Here is a 9,891-nt window from a genome sequence, read left to right on the forward strand (position 1 = left end):
CTTATCAGCCACAGTGGGGAAACAGGACCAGGAAAGGGTTTGTGCTTTGTCCAGTTCTGGGACCCTCACTTTAAAATGGACATGGAGGTGCTGGATTCTGTCCAGAAAAGGGCAGTGGTACCAGGGAAGAAGCTGGAGCACCGGGAGAGGCTGAGGGAGCTGTGGGGGCTCAGCCTGGAGAAAAGGAGGCTCAGGGGGACCTTCTCACCCTCACAACGCCCTGACAGGAGGCTGCAGCCAGGTGGGGGTCAGGCTCTGCTCCCAGGGAACAAGGGACATGAGAAGAGGACGTGGTCTTCAGTTGCACCAGGCGACGTTTACGTTGGATATTAGGAAAAAATTCCTTCACAGAAAGGGTCCTTAGACCTTGGAACGGGCAGCCCATGGAGATGGTGGAGTCACCGTCCCTGGAGGTGTTTAAGGGAAGACTGGACATGGCGCTCAGTGCTCCGGTTTAGTTGAAATGCTGGTTCTGGGTCACAGGCTGAACTCGATGATCTCGCAGGTCTTTTCCAGCCTATTTAATTCTGTGATTTTGTGATTGCCGCGGCGGCACCGCCCAGCAGCGGGGCGGGCCCGGAACGGCGGCGGGGCGGAACGCGGCGCCGAGGGGCGGAGGCCGCGGCGGGGCCGCATTGTAGGCGCACGGCAGTGCCGGTCCGTCCCCCAAAGCGCCGCCCCGCCCCGCCGCGGCCATGCTGCCCGGGGCCCGTGCGCTGCGGGCGGCGGGGCTGCTCCGCCTGCCCGGGGCCGTCTCCCGTACTGGGGCCGCCCGCAGGGCGCGCTGCGGGCCGGGACAGCGGCTGGTGGGGCGCGGCTTCGCTCTGCCCGCGGGGCCCGACCTGCGGCACTTCCTGAGGGCAGCTGCCGCGGAGCAGCCGGGGCCGTCGCCCGAGCTGCCGCCCGAGCCGGGCTCTGCCCCCGGGGCCCCGAAAGGTCTGTGGGTCTTCGGGGCCGGAGCTGTTGGCGTCAGCCGAACCCTGCTGCTGTGGCCTCTCTGCCGGGTCAAGGGCAGCCGTAAGGCCGGTGCAGAGAGTGGTGCTTCACAGTCGAAGCACAGTGGGGAAAATGGATTGTCTGGGAGCTTTTGGGGCCCTGAGGGGGTTTTGACGCTCGAAGGAGTTTAGTCCTTGGCTGCAGTGTCGTGTGTGTTCCTGCACCATGGAGTTGGGCGGTTCGCAGTTCGCTCTGGCCCCCGCCCGCAGTGTGCGCTGGGCTGTCAGTGGGGCTGTGGCAGCCCCTGTGGGGCTGCGGTGCCCTGGCGGGGGTGCTGTTCATTGCCCTGAGAGTTGTATTTCGGTAGGGACACAGCTGCTGCTGGTCACAGCCCAGCCCTGCCGTGTGTCAGAACACAAGGTTTCTCAGAGCCTGCCCTTCGGTTTATCCTTTGTGGGCTGCAGGTGGAGGCAGCTTTTGTGCTGCTTCCCTGACTCCGGTGGTGGGGTTGAGGGCTTGTTCCCTCAGCGGAGGGCATGGGAGGGGTTGTGGATGGGAGCTGAGCAGGCTCCTGCGCCACACGGCCTTTGTTGCAGTGTACCTGGAGACCTACGGCTGCCAGATGAACGTCAGTGACACCGAGATCGCCTGGGCCATCCTGCAGAAGAATGGCTATGCCAGGACAAAGGAGCTGGAGGAGGTAAGGCAGCACCTTGGCAGCTCTCCTGGAGCAGAGACCTCACGCCCTGGCTGTGCATGCAAGTCCCAGCTTTTCTTTGGAGTGCAGCCCTGTGGGATGTTATGAGTTTTGCAGTCTGAGTTCTGTGAAGGAAACTGCTTAACAAGTGTGCTAGAAAGCTGTGGGTTGTCTTTTTTCTTTAAACTATTGGGCTCCAGCTCAGTTGGAGAGGGATTAGACACAGCAGGATCCTCCTGTCTCATCTTTGGGTTTACTTTTACCATTTAGTGAAGACTGTGCTTGTCTTCTGTTTCTTTCTTGTAACTCTTTTTGTTAAAACCTGCTGTGTACTCAGGCAGGTCTTTTTCCCTGAGTTAAGTGAGCTTTAGAGTCTACCTCTTCAGGTTACCTGGGCAGGGCATGAGAACTTACTGTTTGGTTTTTATAGATTCTTCTCTGTTTGCTTTTTCTCTTTTTGATTTTTTTCTTGTTGCTTTTGATTTAGGCAGATGTGGTTCTTCTTGTCACCTGTTCTGTGAGGTAAGGAGATGTTTGTCACTGGTTTGGGGCAGTTTTTAAGGAATTACCATTTGAAAACCAAGGCAGTAAAGCTGTTGCTTAAGGAAAGGAGTGTGCAGGTGTGAAACTGGCTCTTTAGTTTAGGGTAGGGCTGGCTGGTGCTATGATTTACAACATTAATTGTGCTACTAATTGCTTCTCTGGGTAGTGAGAAGTTCTTTGGTAGTGTCATCTCTGTGTATATGCCATGGGTAGTGAGAGACTTGCACAATAAATGATTATATGTTTAAATACTCTATCTTCTCTCGAAGCAACTCTCTAGTACAATGTCTGTACTTAAAAAATGTGAGAAATATGTTTAGGGGCAAGTTGATATAAAGGGAACTTTCCTTCTTTCCTTCTGCATTCTCCCTGAATGCAGAAGACACTAAATGCTCATTGTCACTTGCAGGATACCTTGTACTATGGCCAAGACACTTTTTCTCCCCAAGAGCTTAGTCCCTAAAGTGTTCCTGCAGTAGAGATGCTCTCCACTGGCAAAGAAAGTGCTAGCAGATAAGACAGAGGGAAGACATTATCCCCACACCACAAACGGCACTCTCAGGTGCCATTAGATTCCCTGCCTTTAGGTGAATCCTCCTCACAAAGCACTTGGGCCGCTTAGGCTGGGGCTCTGGGCAAGAGCAGCAGCTGGAATAGCCCGCTGTCCTGGCTCCCCAGGGAGAAGGCAGAGCAGGCCATCTGGAACCGTCTGCAGCACCTCAAGGCGCTGAAGGCCCGGCGGCGCCAGGCTCGTGCTCCGCTGCGCGTCGGGATCCTGGGTATGGCCGGGCTGCCTCGCCCGAGTCCCACTGGCAGCAGCCGCCTTTGGCTGGGCTGGAAGCAGCTGGGAAGGGCTGTGGGGAGTCAGGGAGGGCAGGCACTGCCTCAGGAGGAGCCTTCTCCTTTGTTGGCAGGATGCATGGCCGAGAGGCTTAAGGAGGAGATTCTGCACAGGGAGAAGCTGGTCGATGTCGTGGCAGGCCCTGATGCCTACCGTGACCTTCCCCGGCTGCTGGCAGTGGCAGAGTCTGGCCAGCAAGCTGCCAATGTCCTGCTGTCCCTAGATGAGACCTATGCTGACATTCTGCCTGTCCAGACTAGTGCAGGTGGCACAACAGCATTTGTGTGAGTACCTTTTCCCTGCTGCTTGTTTCTGTGGCTCTGGTTTGCAAATCTGTGCAGAGTAGATGTGTCAGTGACAGCAGCTGCCCAGGAGATGCAGTGCCTGGCTGCACTGATTCTCCCAGAACCTTGCTGCACTGAATTTCCCAGAGTGTGTGTGTGTGTGTTTGCTGTTGCTTTGCTGTGTTAACTGAGCCCTGGAGAACATGCCCTGAGCTCTGGCTGTTGTGGGCTTCTTCTCCTTTGGGAATGCTGACTCTCAGCCTGATGCTACACTGAGTGATTTCTGTGCCACTGTCCCTTCCTGAAGTCCATGCCTCTCTTATCCCCTGCCTTCTGTGGTGCCCTGCCCCAGGTTCTGCTCCTCCTTCTTCTAATGCTCCACACATTATAACTTCTGATTGTTTAGTTTTGTGATAACATTGTCAGGTATGAAATCAGACTCTGCTTGGTGTGGCTGTAGCATATGGAAGGACAGTATCACTCTCTGCAGGACTGGGATGTAGAAGGGTCTTTGATCACTGCCAGGCTGCAGTGGCAATTTGTACCTCATTAGTTCTTTCTAGCTTTCTTGGAAATGTGCATGAAAAATCAGGAGGTGTTGGCTCAGGGCAAGCTGAATGCAGTGTGGATGATCTGTGTGTGGAGCGGGCTGCAGGCAGCAGTGCTCATCCTGGGCAGGATGCAGCATGGATGGTTCTGGAGGAGGGGGATGTAACCTGTGCTTTACCTCTCGGCAGGTCCATCATGCGGGGCTGTGACAATATGTGCAGTTACTGCATCGTGCCCTTCACCCGAGGCCGGGAAAGGAGCCGTCCCATCGCCTCCATCCTGCAGGAAGTGAGGATGCTCTCGGATCAGGTGAGGCAGAGCCTCCTCCCACCTGTCCCAAGCCATGGGAGGAAGGGTGGTTCCACGTAACAGTGTTTTCAGTGGTACTTGTAACCAGTGTCACTGCCTTTATCTGCAGAGATGAGGTTGTGGTGGGTTCCACCAGTGGCTTTTGGATTCCCCTTGTAATACTCCATGACAGACAGGGATGGGAGGGCTTCTGTTTGAACTCCTTGGAGTAAAACCATGGTTGCCCTTGCAGCTCAGCCATCCTGCCCAGGTTATATTTCCTCCTCTCTGTTTATTTGGTAGGGAGTGAAAGAAGTGACCCTCTTGGGTCAGAATGTCAACAGCTTTCGAGACCTGTCTGAGGTGCAGTTTCAGTCAGTGGCTGCCCCCGGCCTCAGCCGTGGCTTTAGGACAGTCTACAAAGCCAAACCGGGAGGTTTGCGCTTCTCCCACCTGCTGGACCAGGTCTCTAGGATTGATCCAGAAATGAGGATCCGTTTCACCTCTCCACACCCCAAGGATTTTCCCGATGAGGCAAGTATAAAATAAACACCTTGACCTCTGCTTGCAGGCAGCAAGGCAGCTCTGAAATGTGAGGTATGGGCTGTGCTGCCTTCCCAAACAAAGAGAATGTGGGTTCCTAAACTGGGAATAGCAGCTCCTGGGAGTTGGATGTTGGGGCTAAAGCTGGCAGGTTTGCAGTTTGCTGGCTTTTAACCAGGGAAGACTCTTCCCTTGGCACCCAGGTACAGTTAAGCTGTCTGAGACATCTCCTGGTCACTTACCACAGGTCCTGCAGCTCATCCAGGAGCGACACAACATCTGCAAACAGCTGCACCTCCCAGCCCAAAGTGGGAGCACACGAGTCCTGGAGGCCATGCGGCGAGGGTGAGTCACCCCACAAGGAGCCCTGTGTCCTGCTCTGTGATTTGGGCTGCTGGTTTCTCCTCACTGATGTTGTGGGTTTCCAGTTAGCAAATCCATGTGCTGTTCATTGCAGATACACAAGAGAAGCATATTTAGAGCTTGTGCACCACGTGCGTGACTCTATTCCAGGTGTGTGTTCCTTTGGCTTGGTCTGAACTTGGCACAGCTGCATCTCACTGTCCTTTCCTGAGTGCGGCATTCCTGTCTTCCATGAGGGAAGTGTACAGCTGTGTCTCTGTTACAGGAGTGAGCTTGAGCAGTGATTTCATCGCTGGCTTCTGCGGAGAGACAGAGGAGGATCACCTGCAGACGGTGTCCTTGCTGCAGGAAGTCCGCTACAACGTCGGCTTCCTGTTTGCCTACAGCATGAGACAGGTGAGTGCAGGCCGTGGTGGAGAAGGCTGTTATCTCTGGACGTGTCCCCTAAACTCCTCAGTACTGTTTCTCACAAAAACACATTTTTAAAAAGCTGATGAAAATCATTCCCAAAGACTTGGTATACTGGTAGATGTCATTTGTCCCAAGCAACACTTGTAGGGTATGTGGTTCTGCAAGAGCTGTTGTTGTGCCTGGGAGGCTTCCATCTTCTCTGTAGGAGTGTCAGGGTTGGTAACTGCTTGGTGACCCGGATCTGCAGATGCTCCAGGGTGATTGCAGGGAAGTGACTGTGTCAGCAGAGGCTGCAGATGCATTATTTGCTGATGAGGAATGCGCTGTTGAAGCGGGGCTGGAGCCCAACTATGAGGGTCTGTCAGTCAAGTCTGGAGGGCAGTGGTGAATTTTTGAGAAGGTATTTCCATGAGAAGAGTGGGTAGCTGGTAAGTCTCTATTACAATGCTCTCCAGTGTGTATGATTCTGTTGGGGAAGAGGACAGAAGGTTGGAAAATGCAAGGAAGCAAAGGGATTTGGATCACCATTTAGTACATAGATTAGAAGTAGTACAATCTGTTACCTGTCTGTGGACAGACAGGCACAGGCACATCCCACACAGGAGCTGCAAAACTATTTCACTTATACTCAGTGCCCTCTATCAGACCTTCTGCCTAAAAGGTGGAGAAGAAAGATGTGAGGAGCACGAGGACATGGCTGGCACTGGAATAGTTCATTTGTGATACAAACTGAAATGCTGTTGGAATGTGGGAAGCTGTTGCTGGAAGAGCAGTGGAGCTGGCTGGGGTCAGACAAGACTCTGAGCTCAGTCTGGCTGCTGAGGGGCCGCACTGGCTCTGTGTGTGCAGAAGACCCGGGCGCATCACCGGCTGCAGGACGATGTCCCCGTAGATGTGAAGAAGCGGCGGCTGGAGCAGCTCATTGCCACCTTCCGGGAGGAGGCTGCGAGGGCCAACGTGGCACTGGTGGGACAGGCCCAGCTGGTGCTGGTGGAAGGGGTGAGTGGGCCTGGAATGGAATTGTCCTCCTTTCTTGCTGGCTCTGAGGCTGTGCACAGCAGTCACCACTTCTGCCTTCCCTTCTCACTTTCCCCTTGTAATCCCAGGACTCCCAAGACCATTTCTTCACACTTAAACAGACAGCCTGACTTTCCCAGAGCACTGAGCTGAGCACAGGCAACGGGATCCGTTAGGGATGTATCTCTGGCCAAGCACAGAATTCGTGCTTTGGTGTGTGAGTGTCACCCAGCAGCTCTGGCCACAGTGCTCTGTTCCAGGGCTTGGTTAATGTGGGTTTAATTCCATCAATAGTGCTCAATTAATTCCTGAGGCAATAAAGCCCAGCAGTGAATCAGAGCAATTGCCATGCAGGTAATGTTCCCTGTCCTCTTTCCAGCCCAGCAAACGCTCTGCCTCGGAGCTGTGCGGGAGGAACGATGGCAACATCAAGGTGATCTTCCCCGACACCGAGCTGGAGGATGCTGCCAAGTGTGGGGCTCCAGGCAGAGCCCAGCCCGGGGACTATGTGATGGTGAAGGTGACCTACCTGCAGTGCTCATTTCCTTGCACAGTGCTGTTCTCTAGGGCAGCTGCTGCCAAAAGAGCCTAAAATTAGAATAGATCCTCCCCAGCCTTTCTGTGCCTGAAGACCTGTGCTGTTTCTTTCAGGTAACCTCTGCCAGCTCGCAGACCCTGCGGGGAGTTTCGCTCTGCCGGACCACTCTGTCCCGTGCTGCTGCTTCTCACTGAGGGATCCCTGCTGCCCTGGGTGGAAACAGCATATATTCTCCATGAAGAAACAAGGAAGTGTGGTCAGGTGGAGATATGGTAGAACCAGGGAGATATATATGTATATTAAAATTTATTTATAAAATAATAAAATACACATATATTTCTGCTTTGGTACCAAGTTACCCCTCATAGATGTGTGCAGGTTCAAAGGGGTAGAAGCTGTGTGTGAACTTGCAAAATCCAAGTACTGTGAGATTGTGTATTTTGACTTGCCCTGAGGGTTGTCCCACTCTCACAGTGGGTCTGTCCTCTCCCTGTGATCACGTCCTCTGGCACAGCCCAGCCTGAGATGGATGTGCAGAGCTGTTCCTTCCTACGAGCTCAGCTGAATTTAGGAGCTGCAAAAGCTGGTAGTACCTACAAAACACATCCCCAGTAGCTGCTGGAGAATGGCAGGAGTACTGTCAAGGGGTAGAAAGAACTGAAATAACAGAAGATGGATTAATTCTTTCAAAATATTGGCAAAATGCTTAGAAAGGGGATGCAAGAACCCACACCACACTTGTGTGTTGGAATGTGGCACTGGACTGTGGAATGAAAAATGGTGTTTAATGTGCACCAGTGAATCTGTTGTGTCTGGGACTGAAGGAATGCAGCCTTACCGTGATACTGGTGAGGACTGGATCTTGTCTGGAGAAGATTTCCCTGTTTCCATGCCTGGGGAATGCATGGGAAGAGATGGCTGCTAGTTGAGGGTCATCTCTGGCCTCTTAAAACCTGGGGTGCAGTTTTGTAATCCAAACATCTATGGATGTCCTTCCCTTTGCTTACCAAGAGAAGTGGTTGTATTGATTTAAATGGCCAGTAAGTTCTTCAAGTGCATCTGACAGTTCCTTGTTTTCATCAGCCTGCAGCTGACCCTGGCTGCACAGTGTCACATTCCAGCCTGCTCTGTGAAATTCAAACAAGGACCTGTGACCTGCATTTGTGAGTAAACTGCGATGTGAGAAAGGATCACCCCTTTTCCTACAGATAATCATGTCATTAAAATAAATCCTTGTAAAAGGCTCTAGCCAGTGACCAATTTTGAAGGAACAGCTGGTAGCAGGGCAGTCATGACATGAATTTTCAGAATTTTAAAATAACCGTGAAAGGGTTTTGCTCGAGAGCCGCCTCTCCTGCTCAGCTCTTTCTGGGCTATAATTGTTTCTCTTTGAAAACAGCATGGTTCACTGAATATTCATTAGGCTTCAAGAAACAAGTACATTTTGCTTATTATCTTAGAGCTGAGTCCCTTCTCCTAGAAGTGAAGAGTGCGCAGAGTCAGCGCACTCTGTGTGGGCTCTGAGGGGCTGACAGGCACACAGGACTGATCTGCCCTCCTGCTGCCACATGGGAAAGTGTCTTTGGCCCAAGTTCACAAACCAAGGCCTGAACCTCTGCTGCTCAGTGAGGATGAGCCTGTGATGCAGGGGGGTTTCAGGAAGAGGCAGCAGTTTGGGATGAAATCCCAAAGGAAGCAGCAGCATGTATAAGCAACAGCCCTCAGAGGTGATGGGCATTGAGGCCAACATGCTTGGCTCATCAAGCCCACTGGGCAGTGGCAGAGTTTAACTGCCCTGTGGCAAATCTTTTAGATCATAATTCCCAGGCATTTTGGGACAAGCCAGCACCCTGGAAAGGGCTGACACAAACTTTTCCCTGCTCATTTTGACCTCCCCAGGAGCATCTATTCCTAGTGGGAAATGCAGACCACAGTGTGCCCTCCCCCCTCCATCCTGCTTTGAGGCCAGCTGTGGCCATTTTGCAATCATTATTTTAAGAGCGGGAGACTAATGAGGAGGAGAGCTGGATTTTACATTTTGATGAGGAGGTGATAATGCTCACTGCACGGGCTCCCCGGGGAGCCATAGCACTCACCATTTGCTTTGCCTCCTTAGTTTTTATAGGCCTCGGGAATGAAGACTGAGATTTTAAGGCAGCAAAGCATCCATTAGGAAGTGCTTACGGTGACCTTGGAGGCTGAGTCAGTCCTTTGGCACTGCATGGAAGAAGGAATGTGTTGTTTTTCTTGAGGCCTGGAGGTGGGATGCGGGTTCTGTGTCACTTGTCAGGTTTGCTACCTAAATCCAGCTGTTGGGAAAGCTGAGGTCCTACCTCGTGTTCTTGCACGTTTCTGTTCCCACCCTGAGCAGGGATGAGAGCCCTGAACCCTCCCAGATCTCCCTGATGTACATCTGTGCCTTCTGCAGGTCGAAGTTGTGCCCTTACGGTGAGTCGTGCCCCAGTTCCGCCCATGGGCAAACACCTAAGGAGGCTTTTGGCAGATCGGGTGTCCCAGTACAGACCTGAAGTGCTGGGATGACATTTACTTTCCAGCAGCAGCTGTGCCCTGAGGGTGTCTCCTGACACGGGCATTTCGTAAATCACAGCCTGTGCTTTCTTTTCTGCTGGCAGGGTGTGTGGGTGAGGCTGGACATCACCCACACACACAAATAGCTTCACCTGGCAGAAAGGTTGCTGTCAGGGAGAACAAGAGTCCGTTTGTTCTCCAGGCCCCCATCAGAGAACAAACTTGTTTGTCCTCAGGTCTTGGCTGTGCTCATGGAGTGGAGGGACAGACAGCAGCAGGTGCTCACAGCCCCTGTTCCCTGCTCAGCACTGGCTTTTATTGGCCTAAGGACAGCCTCAAAATTGATTCCCAT

The 9,891-nt window shown here is 52.8% G+C and overlaps 1 protein-coding gene across 1 annotated transcript; it reads left to right on the top strand.

The window, feature by feature from the left end:
• The first annotated feature begins 661 nt into the window (after positions 1–661).
• On the top strand, positions 662–7,352 carry CDK5RAP1 (CDK5 regulatory subunit associated protein 1). Its single transcript, XM_068207697.1, has 13 exons — positions 662–936; positions 1,533–1,636; positions 2,121–2,155; positions 2,855–2,955; positions 3,091–3,301; positions 4,039–4,159; positions 4,442–4,672; positions 4,929–5,026; positions 5,139–5,194; positions 5,310–5,440; positions 6,305–6,454; positions 6,852–6,992; positions 7,124–7,352. Exons 1-13 carry the CDS (start codon positions 696–698, stop codon positions 7,202–7,204), a joined length of 1,701 nt encoding a protein of 566 aa, XP_068063798.1. The 5' UTR covers positions 662–695; the 3' UTR covers positions 7,205–7,352.
• The last annotated feature ends 2,539 nt before the right edge of the window (positions 7,353–9,891 follow it).

Source organism: Anomalospiza imberbis, chromosome 17 (genome assembly GCF_031753505.1).
Source record: "Anomalospiza imberbis isolate Cuckoo-Finch-1a 21T00152 chromosome 17, ASM3175350v1, whole genome shotgun sequence".
Taxonomy (NCBI): domain Eukaryota; kingdom Metazoa; phylum Chordata; class Aves; order Passeriformes; family Viduidae; genus Anomalospiza; species Anomalospiza imberbis.